Source organism: Heliangelus exortis, chromosome Z (genome assembly GCF_036169615.1).
Source record: "Heliangelus exortis chromosome Z, bHelExo1.hap1, whole genome shotgun sequence".
Lineage (NCBI taxonomy): Eukaryota > Metazoa > Chordata > Aves > Apodiformes > Trochilidae > Heliangelus > Heliangelus exortis.
Genome location: NC_092454.1, coordinates 30,584,776 through 30,597,884, shown reverse-complemented (window position 1 = coordinate 30,597,884; position 13,109 = coordinate 30,584,776). Strand labels below are relative to the sequence as shown.

Genomic DNA, 13,109 nt, shown 5'->3' with positions numbered 1-13,109 from the left:
GGTTGCATTAGGTTGAAGAGAGATTGCATATTTGTAATACAACACTAATTTTATTTATTTATAACTCACTATCAGCTGGAGGAAAAAAAAACATTATTCAACCCAAACACGTGGTAAATGCACTAGAATAAAATGTGAATTCCTCTGGTTGGACAGAGAATAGACAGCCCCTTTTATAAGCAATATTCAGATAATGTTCTATGATAGAAAAAAAAAATCAGTGCCCTATGTCCGACACTATGAAAGCTGACCAAGCCCTCTCCCTTCAGGGGAGAGAAAGGTGAAATCCACGACCAGGTGAAGAGGTCCGGCACTGTTGTGAAAGTGATTGCTGCTAAGACTCACTAGTGTTTAATATCTTCAGTGAGCTCTTGAAATGTATCTGCCTTCTCAAAAAGGCGATTTGGCACTGAGAGGAGCAAGAGAAAAAAAACATCTCGTGCTTTGCACAGTAGCGTAGTAAGGCAAAAGTGTGTGCCTTTCCCCATTGAGAAAAAAAACAACCCGCCCCTTCTACAACCCGCCCCTGCCCCGCAGGCCCCGATGGAGCCCCTCCGATGGAGCCGCCCCGATGGACCCCTCCGTCGGGGGCTGCCGCTTCCGCCGCTGCCGCCGGGGCCCCGACCCCCCGTCCCTTGTGTCCCTTGTACCTCGCCACCTACGCCGCGGACAGGGGGCAGGGACACTCCATTGGTCAGCGCCGCTGTCAGTCAGCGGTGGGAGGACCCGGGCGGTGGCGGGTGGATATAAAGACGGCGGTGCCAGGGGTCTACGGGTTTGGGCGTGCCGGGCGGCCGTGGTATCGGGGTCTCGCTCCGAGCGATTGCCCTGGGCCGAGTGTCGCAGGAGGAGGGTCCCGGCGCGGAGGTGCCGCAGAGCCGTGCCAGGGACAGCCTGGGCTCGCAGCCCCCCGTGGTAGCCTTCGCACTGCTGCGTCCCGCCGGGGCCGGCCGGTGGCAGCATGGTGGATGTGTTCAGCGGACGGATCCTGGTCAGCAAGGACGGTCGCAGCGTGGATCCCGAGGAGGCCTTGCAGAACAAGGTCGTGGGCTTGTACTTCTCCGCCGGCTGGTGTTCTCCGTGCCGCGACTTCACCCCTGTCCTCTGCGACTTCTACACGGAGCTGGTGGAGGAGACCCACCCCCCCGCCCCCTTCGAGGTCGTCTTCATCTCCTCCGACCACAGCGCCGAGGAGATGGAGTGCTACATGCACGCCATGCACGGGGACTGGCTGGCCCTGCCCTTCCACGACCCCTACAAGCAGTGAGTAACCCCCTCGGAGACCCACGACCCCGCCCGGGTCTTACCCGTGAGGGGCGCCTGGGCAGAAGGCTGCGTCCGCCCGGCAAACCCGAGGCAGGCGGGATGGGATGGGATGGGATTGGGATTGGGATGGGATGGGATGGGATGGGATGGGATGGGATGGGATGGGATGGGATGCCCCCCTTTAACTCCCCCTGACAGTGTATCTGCTGACACCCCTCCTTCAGAGAGTGGAGGAAGGCTAAAGCGTGGGTGCTTGAACAGCAGTATAATGTAACAACGAATCCTGTGATACAAAAGCTCCACGGGGGCTCCCTCTAGCCTGTTGCTCCCGTTGAACCATCTGAAACCCAAGCGGCACCTCACCTGCAGTTAGAGGAAGCACGAAGTTGAGCGTCCCGTCCCGCAGGCAGTCCTGCCTTACCCCTGTTCTCAGAGCTGCAGCTGCTGTCAGCTGGCTCTCCCTTCATTCCCATGAAGTTGTACCACAAAACTTCTTTTTGAGAGAAGTAACTTGGTTTTAGCCTGTTACATCTGTAAGGAACACGATGAAGGTTTTGCATACTTAAATTAGGATTTAAAAGATTATTGAAGAAGGATTACTAAAGACCAAAGCATTAACAAGATTACACGAATAGTGAGTCAAAATGATGGGAAGCAAGGTTCAAGTGGTTGTTTTTCAACACAGCAGCAGTTAATATGATTGTTCTGGGTCGTCTAGCTTATTAAATGCTCTGGAAAACAGGCAATTGAAGAAGCAACTAAACTCGTAGCTGAACAAGTTAGAGAACAAGCTGAAGATTTTTCAGACAGATGCCAGGTAAGTAAGATACAAAAAGATACGTAGTAACAGCTGGAGTTTAGTTGTGGCAAATGTACACAGTAGTTGGGATGTAAAAATTTTGTGCTAATAGGTTTCCAACGGGACATTCCTGTGGGTGGCTTGCTCAGCAAAAGAAGAAAAGGAAAAGACAACATGTATCAGTAACTGTGAGGGGTAATACCAAGAACTATTTTGATGACCTGAGCCAAGGCTGCAGACTCATTGGGATTGCTGTCAGAAACACAGTTTAGTTCATACCAAGAAGTATAAATTGGGATCATGGGGGCATAGACAAATTGTTTAGAGCCACTGAGATGCCTGAACCTGGAGAGTTAAAATGTGTGTAGATATTTGTAAAGGGGTTTTCCTTCCTTAAATAACATGAGTAAGTTGTTAAAAACACCTACAGGTATCACCGAAGTCAATGAGTTAATCTGACTTTCAAATATGTCTGGGTAATTAAACTCGAAAGATTTGTTCTTCTAAGAAAGAGCTCTGTTGTAGTGCTTCTATTAAGCATTCTTTTAACTCGAAATCCATCCCCGTGTGTTACCCAAGACAGAGTTGTGCAACACTCTGGCTACTCAGTATGGAGTGGGTTTATTAATCTTGTTGTGTCGGTGCACTTTGGCAGCCTCAAGAGCAAACAACCTGAAGCCAGGACCTATTTCATCCTTTGCAAGCTGATTCCCAGTTGTCAGCAGCCAATTACATGGTTTCCATTGGCTTAAAAATAGAGTGAAATAGCAACACTGTTTTTCATATTACTCCAAAGGCTTTCCAGGCAGTATTTGTATTTGATAACTGCTAATCCTAATAGAATTCAGGCAAATTTTGTGATAGAAATGTAGCACTTGAAGTTACTACATTCAGCAAGCTGTTTAAAATAGACCAAGGGAATGTGCTTACAGCTTCAGCCTCTGTGGATTAGAAGTCTATTTCTGATTCTGCTCTTGCCCATCATGTGGAATGGAGGTACAGAGCTAGTTTAATTGGCTTTTCTGGGGCAGCCCGTAACAACCTTCAGAATCCTATGCGCAGATGTGGTATCTAATTTACTAACATAATTTAATCATTCAGCTATTCATAAATACTAAAATTCATTCTTATTAACATTTATTATTCATTATTTTTATTTACTATTTTTAAAGTGCTATTGTAAATCATCTGAATTTGTTGGTCTTTTGTGGACTATGTAAAGAAGGCAATTCAGTATCTTTGGTAAAATTAAATCCTTTAACTGGTAACTTAAGTGTTTAAGATATTTAGTTGCAGCACAGACTGAAATCTCTTCTAGGCATGACAGAGCCAATCTTTAATTTGTCATATAATACACATTTCACAAATGGAATCATGGAGTTTCTTTGGGATGAATTTCATATTGTTAAAAAATAGCCTGCATTCATACTTGTTGGTTATAATGTGTAATGCCTTGCATACCTGCAAGAATGCAGAATTATGAGCAGGATCTCAATACTCTTCCATGCTGCCAGTCCTGTTTCCCTGAGGTGAGACTGCATCTATACTACCTCACGTAGTCTGTGGCATGACTAACAGGAAATACTGCTCCTGATGCCTTGACTATTTGTAGTTTTAATGTTGATTTTTTGCTGCCTGAGGCACACAGGCTTTTGATCCTTGCAGGAGTGTATGAAGACAATCTAGTAGAAGTGAACATGAGGAGGAGAAGGGGAGTAGTGGAGAGGAAGATCAGAATGTGCCAGCAACACATGCTAATAGATGGGGACTGATGTTTTAATTACGATACACGAAGACATACTGCTGTGTTTGTACAGAGCCCTGTTGTGAAAGGCATCATTCTCTTTCTGGGTGTCCAGTACATGCCAGTAGTTCTTGCAGGTGGCCAGATAGACAGGTATTTACTGAATCTGTGTCCTGTACACCTCAGTGAAAATTAAAGACCCAGATAATTCCCCAAAAAGGAAAGTAAAAAAGAAATGCTAACATTTGATATTAGGAAGCGTTAGGTGTGAAGGTGGATTGGTACCTACAGAAATATAGGGTGGGGGGCAGGATCTGAAGAATGAAGACAGAAGAAGAGTAAAAGTATCTGAGTAGTTGAGGGAGCTATTGCCTGTACCTAATCTTTTTAGACTGATATCCCAAAATCTCTACAGACTGTGAAATTGAGTCTCGTCCTTCTGATGTGCTTATTTATGTGACTAACACTGTAACAATGCAAGGCTCACAGCTAAAAGAAAACAGATACAGCTGTGCAGGGTGTACTATTAGAAGAAACAGATTAGCAAGGTGCCCACCTTGAAGTGAAAACATTTCTAGATGAAAGCTGTTACAGTTTATTTTCAGATGTCACAATACACAAGTGTATTCAACATAGGTGTGATGGAGTGGATTATCTGTAGAGGACAGATGTTTTATATAAAGTTTGGATCTTAACACCAGGTTTGAATTCCCTCCTTCCCCAGTGTTCTTATGGGCGTACAACAGGGGTTGATGGATAGGGGGCTGGGGTTTGCCTGTTTCTTGGCCCTGCTGGTCCAGGTGGGTCCCAGGATTAAAAGGGGGAGAATGACCCCTGGAGGAGTCTTGTTACTGTTTCCAGGGAAAGACTCGTTAAGCTTAAGCTCTTCAACTACTTCCAATGGGATGTTAGGGGAGGTTTGCTGTGTGAGTCATGAAGTTTATAAGTTGATGTTTGTAAGTACATGCATCTTATGTTTATAACAGTGTAATCCACTGGTTGTGTATAAGGATCTTGGATTTGTAATTACCTGCTGAATCTCGAACCTAACTGGAACAGAAGGTGCAATGATTGCTTGGAAAGACAAATACCCTAACTCCAAATGTCAGTCCCTCTCTGCACAGTGTTGTATGGCTCCTTGGTCAGATGGGGCAGCTGTCCCAGTTGTTCCCTCCCAACTTCTTGAGCACCCCCAGCAAGACACCATGAGAAACAGAAAAGGCCTTGGTGCTGTGTAAGAACTGTTAAGAAATAGCAGAAATATTGGTGTGTTATCAACACGGATAATAAACAGCTAAACAAAGCACCATGCAAGGTGCTATGATGAAAATTAACTCCATCAGAGCCAATAACAGTACCATATGGTAATATAAAGTCTATGGTCTCAAAAAATCATATGAATCAAAAGATTTAGTCCAGAAGGCTATTGCAGTGCATTGACTGCCACCACTCAGGTGGTGGAAGAGCCAATGAGAAGAGGTCTTCTGTTGTTGGCAAGAAAAGGTCTGATTGTGGATATGAAGGTTAGGGGCAGCCTTAGTAGCAATGTTTATGGCATGGTTGAATATGAAAAAGAAGGAGGGCAATGACTATGATTGCAACCCTTCAGGAGGGCTAAATTTGTCCTCTTCAAAGATGTACTTGGAGGAATCCCGTAGGCTAAGACTCTGGGAGGTAGAGGGGCCCAAGAGAGATGGTTAATATGCAAACATTACTTCCTCCAAGCTCAAGATAGGTGCAGTTCTTCAAGTAAAAAATCAAGTAGAGGAGGAAGGGCACCTGCATGGATGAGCAAAGAGCTTCTGAAAAAAAGGTCAAGTGGAAGAAGAGTTAACAGTATGTAGAAAAAGGGACTAGTCACTTGGAAGAGTTACAGGACTGTTGTCAGGGTAGGTTGGAATGCAATAAGGAAGGCCAAACCCCTCTTAGAATTAAATCTGACAGAGGATGTAAAACAGAGCAAGAATGGCTTCTTTAAATACATCAGCTGTAAAAGAAAGAATAGGGAAAATGTGAGCCCTAGTAACAGAGGCTGCAGAGAAGGCAGGGTTACTGAATGCCTTCTTTGCTGCAGTATCTAAATGCTATGACCAGCCTTTGGGAATCCCAGATTCTGGAAGTAAGAGAGGAATCCTGGAAGAAGGAAGAGTCTCTACTGGTCAGCAAGGATTGGCTTAGAAATATTTGGGTAAACTGAACACACACAAGTCCATGGCCCTAATGGGATGCACTCCTGAGTGCTGAGAGAGCTGGCTGATATCTTTGCTGCACTACTCTCCCTCATTTTTGAGAAATTGTGGAAAACAGGAGAGGTGTCTAGGCACTAGAGGAAAGTCAGTGTCACTCCAGTCTTCATAAAGAGCGGGAAAAAGACCCAGGCAATTACAAACCAGTCAGCTTCACCACCATCCCTGGAAGGGTGATGGAGCAGCTCATTAGAGAAGTAATCTCTAAGCATGTGGAAGAAAAAGAAGGGTATCAGGAGTAGCCAGCATGAATTCATGGGAACATTTATCTTGTGAGAAAAGGCTGAGAGACCTGGGGCTGTTTAGTCTGGAGAAGACTGAGAGAGGATCTCACTAATTTTTACAAATATCTGAAGGGTGGGAGTCAAGAAGGGGGGCAGGTTTTTTTTCAGTAGTGCCCTGGGATAGGATATAGGGCAACACACACAAACTGGAACGTAGGAATTTCCCCCTCATCATGAAGAAAAACTTGTTTATTATAAGGGTGTTGGGACACTGAAACAGGCTTCCCAGAGAGGTTGTGGATTTACTGTCTCTAGAGACTTTCAAGACCTGTCTGGATGTGTTTCTGTGTGACTTGCCCCAGGTGATACTGCTTTGGCAGGGGGGTTGGACTCAATGATCTCCAGAGGTCTCCTCCAACCCCTACCATCCTGTAATAACACCTAATACATGCAGTAAGTTTCTGTTTGCCTCAGCCTAATTTAATATTGTTTGTATTTCATATGTGAATAAAGATAGTCCTCTCATGTTTTAACCTGCATGGTCAAGGTTTGATATCTGATTTGATTCCGTGTGTCTGTAAAAACATTACTTATTCAGTCTTCCATGGCTGTCTTTTATTATAGCTTCCTCCTCTGCTTCGTCTGGGTCTTTGATTTTTATTTCCAGTAAGACACTGTGCATACCTTTACACTTACCTGGGAATAGCTAGACAACTAAGATTTATATGATGTCATTAGTTACATTACTATGTTTTACTGCAAGAGAATTGAGTTTGTCTTTGTAGTACATGTGATGTTCCTGTTTATGGTTAGTGATATCATAAACTCTCATCACAGTTACTCCCATGGTGCATATGTAGTTTGTGAAGGTGAGTCACACGATTTGAGGTCCCTAAATGACAGGATGTTAACAGGTTCTAAAAAGTAGTTTTTGTAAGCACTTGCGCATAATGATTAAAAATCATTGTCTGAAGAACTGTTCCTGAGCCTTCTTCATGTCTGTTGTTTTACAAGCTGCACACAAATTTAAGCAAAATCTGTGCATATTTCAGTCTACTTTAATGCACACAACCTTCAGCCTAGAAGCTGTGTAAACAAGATACTCTGCTAGAGTAGGTAAGCTATATTAATTCCCGTAGGAAAGCAACATGTTAGTTTCCAGTTTCCATAGCAAATTAGCTTCAGTTTCCTACAAAATTAATGCCAAAAATGTCGTCACTGCTAGTGATTAGATCCTAAGTGCAAAATTGGTTTTTCTGGCTAATTTGTCTCCTGAATTTTGTTGTGGGGGTTTTTTTGTTTGTTTTTTGTTTTTTTTTTTTCTTTCTGCACTGAAACATTGCCCTTTCAAGTGAAATTAATTTCTTTTAGAAAGAAGATACTATCTTTCTGTAAAGACAGAGCTATGTACCTTGCTGTTTTCCTCATCTTTATTTTGTCCCATAACAAACTGTCAAAAGCTGTTAAACCATGTACCTTGGAAATATTTTTCATCTTGCCATTTCTCTTGCCTGTGTCATGCTTAACAACTGAAGTGGTTTACTATGTGGTATGCTTTGATTCTCTCTCCTGTTTTTGCTATTTCTTCTCTTTGTATCTTATTTCTTTCAAGTCATCTATACAAAGAGTGGATTCTATTTCAGTACTACATGTGGCTAATAGTCTCTTTCATCTCTGTGGTGTGTAATGAGTAGTCATGCTATTACTTACCATGTGCCAGTGCCAGCAAGTGTATTTGTTTCTCTATGGGTGTTTTATGTTCCCTTGATTTTCTCTCCCAAATGTTATTTTTATTTCCAGTATTAATAATCAACTTATTAATTTTCCATGTGTCTTGAGTTTGATCCCATTACATTTCCCTCCTTCAGAAATATTTCATTGATTTTTCCTGGGTTACTCATCAATTGTTTGAATAGATCCTGATTTTGTTCACGGAACATCAATGTTTCAATTTTTAAATTTTTTTTTTAACTGCTTTTCAATTTTTAGCTATTTTAACTGTTTTATATTTAAAAAGTAGGCTATTAAAGACAGAGATAATTGTAATATATCTGGATTTCCCATCTCTGGACATAGAGAAATGCCCACTATTTTTTCTCTGTGATGGACAGAGGAGGAGTTGAAATGTTATTCTTGAACAACTTGGATGGGTGGCTCTTATTCCAAATCTTTCAATTGCTTGTGTTTCTCTGTGTAGGAGGACTGTTTCACTGAAGGAGTATAAAGAATTTCTGCAATCTCTTGCAGAATCTTTGTTTACAATAAAGGATTATGCATCATGTTTTAATGGGCATTACAGGAAGTAGCTCTATGGGATTGGCACACTTGAGCATTTTTGTACAGAATTAAATATCTAACGTAATTTAAGTGAGATCCTCCTCATATCCAGTAAAAAGGGACCAGAAGCCATTTGTTTCTGTCTGGTTTCTTCTGTGAACTTCTGTGGACTCAGTCATTCTCTGCTTCTGTGGAGACTACAGACAGCAGTGTAGAGCAGTTGCAGAAAGGTTGCTGCAACTCTGAACTCCCTGAGCTAAGTTTCACCCTGTGAACTCCCAGCTGCAGCCTTGTGTATCTCCCTAAAATACCCAGTGCTCTGCTTCAAGCTCTGAGGAAGCCCAGGCCCTCACCACTCTCATGCATCCTGACCCAAGTATTCTTCATGAGAGACCAGAATTTTTCTTAAAATGCTCCCTAATGGTGTGTTTTGTTTTGTTTTTTTTCCCCTCAGTGAGTTAAAGAAGAAATACAACATAACAGTGGTTCCTAAACTGGTGATTGTGAAACCAACTGGAGAAGTCATTACCGACAAGGGAAGAAAACAGATCCGAGACAAGGGGCTGTCATGTTTTCGGAACTGGCTTGAGGGTGCAGATATCTTTCAGAATTTTTCTGTCTAAAAGTTGGCAGATGAAAGCAAGAATTAAATAATTTAATATCTTAAAGAATTGTTGCCTTATTCAGAACAAGAAGGGTAAGGCTTATTTGTCTTTGCATGTAAGCAAATTTTATTTTCATTTTGAAGATTAGCTAGCTCCAGTAAGTCATGAAATGCAATTACTCTTTCATTTGAGTTCTATCTTCTGTAGTAACTGTGAGCCAAAGCATTCCTGATAATACTGGAGACCTTCAGGAGGATAGTCTGTTTCAGACAGTAACAAGAGAGCACTGTGAAATCTATGCAAACATTTGTGTTGCAAAATCTGTATAGTAAAAATTATATATATGTGCGCAAACCTATTTTTCTTCATAGTTTTTTTCTGGTGATTAGCGCTTATTAAGAAAAATAAATTGTTTAATAAATAACTTAATGAAGTATATGTATCTAACGTGTCTTCTTTATTTGTCTTAAGCAAATCAGAAAATGTCATTATTTCTAAATAGGACATATAGTAGTTTGTCATTACTGAAGAAATCATTTTTTTTATTTTATTTTATTTCACTGTGTGGGGGATTTACTCAAGTTCTACTCAGTTTTCCATACTCCTCTATTTTTAAACTTGGCAGTGTAATCTATCTTCCAAGTTAACATCAGGTCATAGAATCACAGAATGGCTTAGGTTGGAAGGGACCTTTGAGATCATCTACTCCAACCCCTCTGCCATGGGCAGAGATGCCTCTCAACTAGACAAGGTTGCTCAAAGCCTCATCCAACCTGGTCTTGAACACTTCCAGGGAGGGGGTGGGGCATCCACAACTTCTCTGGGAAATCTGTTCCATGGTCTCACCAGCCTCTTTCTAAAGAACTTCTTCCTAAGATCCAGTCTAAATCTATACTCAATCAGTTTAAAAAACACTTCCTTTTGTTTTGTACCTGGTAGGGCAAGCATAAGACGAAATTATTTTCTACCTCTTCCTTTTGCTTAAGTGTAGAAACAACCATAAAAAATACCAGCCCTCTATGATGACTGCTTATGTTACATCTGAACCACAGCCTGGTTTGCCTCTATTGTCCACCAATCATTGCATTCAGATTTGACAGTCAGTCTTCATAGCTGGCACCCCAGGCCAAATATCCATGCAATTGATGGGCTAAAGAAGCACCTCTTATGCAAGCCAAGATTTTCTTGATTAGAATTGAAAGACTTTAACAGAATAATGTCTAGGAGAGTTTTGAGCTTCCAAGAGTTTTTACAAATAATGTTGTCTGAATGTGAATAAATTATATTCCTATTAAATAGGAAGAGAATCCACTGTGACCTACTTCCAGATATCAAACAATACTTAGGCCATGATGGCTTTGTTCATTATTTGTGTATTTGTGTATATGTGTATATATATGTATACACATATATATATATGTATGTAGTATTTTAAGACTGAGATTGGTCCGTTATATAATTGACACAGATTTGGTAATACAGATTCAAATTAAAATTCAGCTAGGAAATTCATAATGATAAAGCAAGGACACATAGTATATAAAACACCTGGTTTGACTTCAGCTAAGATCTGTTGTATTTGAATATCAGAAGCTCAGAAAATTTGTCAATGATGAAATAATGCAAGTTTGACATAGACAAAGAACAGGGTAGTGGAAAACCTTTGCAGCTCCTTGTGAAATGTGAGTAGCAGTGAGACATCTGTAAGGCTTGTGTTTACTCTGAACCTGTGTCCCTTGGGAATGAAACTTACTAGTGTACTAATATTTGAATTTACAGAATTGTCCTTTTAAGTTCCTTAAATGACTTCAATTCTCTAGCAACTTTCTACCTCCTATCTTTATCCATGGTTACCTTGTCCATTAGTGATTACTGGTACCTTTTTTGAATGAAGAAAAAGAATGTATTTTTTATGTAGTAACAGGTAGTAACATAGTGATATTGATGGATCCTGCACACTCATACAGGAGTCAGATGAAAACCAACTAAGATTAAGAGGAGGAGCATCTTTCCTTATTCCATTTCACTGTTCATTATTAGCAAATTATTTATGGAGTGGTGTATGTTAAAATCACTTAAGAGCCTAAAATATTCAATATTTTTTCTAAAGAGAAGATTTGCTAGGAAAAATGGCAAGGATTATAAATTGGTACTTCGTGAATGATCCATACTATAACTTTTGAGGAGGAGTACTTGCTGCAGAAGAATGCTGCAGGTTCTTGTGTGACCACTGAACATATAATTTGGGAAAAAGCAAACCAGGTGGCAGATTCAGACATTAAATAAACCTTAACATTGCAAATGCAACCAGCATATTTGTTGTTAATATTTTATTTCTGTAACTTTCCATCATGTACAGCCCTGATGCCCACTAAGTATTCATTCTTCCTCTATTGCCATTCAATATTGTAAAATGAAATGCTTTCACTGGAACTTTTTTAGGCAAGATTACTTACCAGTATTATGTGTTTAAAAAAATAGAGTAATACTATATGCCTAAAATGCAAAAATTTCAAGGATAATTCTTTTCATTATTGGTGTCTGAAATACAAAACCTCAATGGAAAGTTTGAATTCATCTGAATTTTTCACTCTTTCTGAGTTAGGTCACAAGTTTTTCAGCCTTAATCACCAAAGCTAGATCCTCACTGAATAATGTTTCCTGTGGGAATATTTTTCTGTTGCAGATGCCAAACTCTGCTTTCCCTGAGGTGTAATTTATGTGTATATGTTTTCTAATTAGTAAATTCTTCTGTGCTGTACAAAAATAGTTGATATTTCTGTCCTGTTTTTGTCTAGCAGTGTCATTGTTGTCAATAGTACTGGTTAAAATATCAAAATCAGCATCTGATACTATAAAAAATACATTAATAGGTATGTTGTCTGTGAGCAGTTCCCTATGAAGTTAAAAAGGCCATCAAAAAGCTGAAAATAGAATTGCTAAATTGAAGGAATTTGGAGCTAACAAGGTAACCTTCATCTCACTGCAGTGGCAATGGGAATTTAAGCATGTACTTATGCAGTTTGCTGGAAAGTGCTCTAAAACAAAACTTACTTTAAAAAATTGTCATTGTCTGTCTATTATCCCTCCAGTGCTGTTTGGCATCACCTCTCTCGCCGTGCTACTGCTGCTAAATGGCTTGTGCAAAAACACAAATCAGGCAGAACTTCTGAGTTGGTCTAATATCTATATTGAGTAAAAACTAGTATGAAACATGCATACCTTCAGCCCTTCCCTCATTATCACAACATAGAAGTTAAGCTTGCTTGTTGCTATGGTTCACTTAGGTTCTAACAACTGCTCATTTTCTTGTCTGTAAATAATGCCAAGGTCATATTTTTGGTGCATTATAAAAAGCAGTTCATTGATCTAGTTATGGAATTTTAGGTCATTCTCAGTTGTACTAAAATCAAATGCAACAGAAATTGGCTGTCATTGGGTGCTTAAGGCAGTGCAGTTCTTCTAGTTCATCAGTTGCATAGTGTGTAAATTGTGGCTTCTAAAAGAGAGAGTGTCCAAAGAATATATTAAGATATTTGTAACTTTTAAAATCTGTATTTACAGTTTTCACATTGGAATTTTTTTGATCACTTGCAAAGAAAGGAGTTTTCAGGTTCATGTGTGTTAGCCTTTGTCTGTTATGCAGAAGATTCCTTTGGAAAGTGTGAGAAGAAATCTGCAAGTCTAATGCCAGAATGTGATGGAACTATGATAAATACCAATGCAGAAAATACCTATAGTTATCAAACCTCCTACATTTTCTCTAGAAACAGAGATATAAGAGCACAGGAGTGTTCTGTTTTATCTGAGCAAGAAATGAGGTGTGAGCCCTTACAGTTCAAATAGGTAAATAAAACTGTGCAGGGAGGTTTTTCTCCTGTTGTAATATATAGATACATAGAATGGAAGGTACCTTAAAGATTATCTAGTTCCAACTCCCCTGCATGA

The 13,109-nt window shown here is 40.5% G+C and overlaps 1 protein-coding gene across 1 annotated transcript; it reads left to right on the top strand.

Annotated features, from left to right (window-relative positions):
* Positions 1 to 670: 670 nt before the first annotated feature.
* NXNL2 (nucleoredoxin like 2) lies at positions 671 to 9,597 on the top strand. The gene is made up of 2 exons (XM_071730468.1): positions 671 to 1,263; positions 9,011 to 9,597. Exons 1-2 carry the CDS (start codon positions 962 to 964, stop codon positions 9,177 to 9,179), a joined length of 471 nt encoding a protein of 156 aa, XP_071586569.1. The 5' UTR covers positions 671 to 961; the 3' UTR covers positions 9,180 to 9,597.
* The last annotated feature ends 3,512 nt before the right edge of the window (positions 9,598 to 13,109 follow it).

Excerpts from the sequence above, each read along its gene's own strand:
- NXNL2 (XM_071730468.1), top strand. The coding sequence starts at position 962 with ATGGTGGATGTGTTCAGCGGACGGATCCTGGTCAGCAAGGACGGTCGC. Across the intron at positions 1,264-9,010 it reads TTCCACGACCCCTACAAGCA|TGAGTTAAAGAAGAAATACA; the intron begins GTGAGTAACCCC and ends TTTTCCCCTCAG.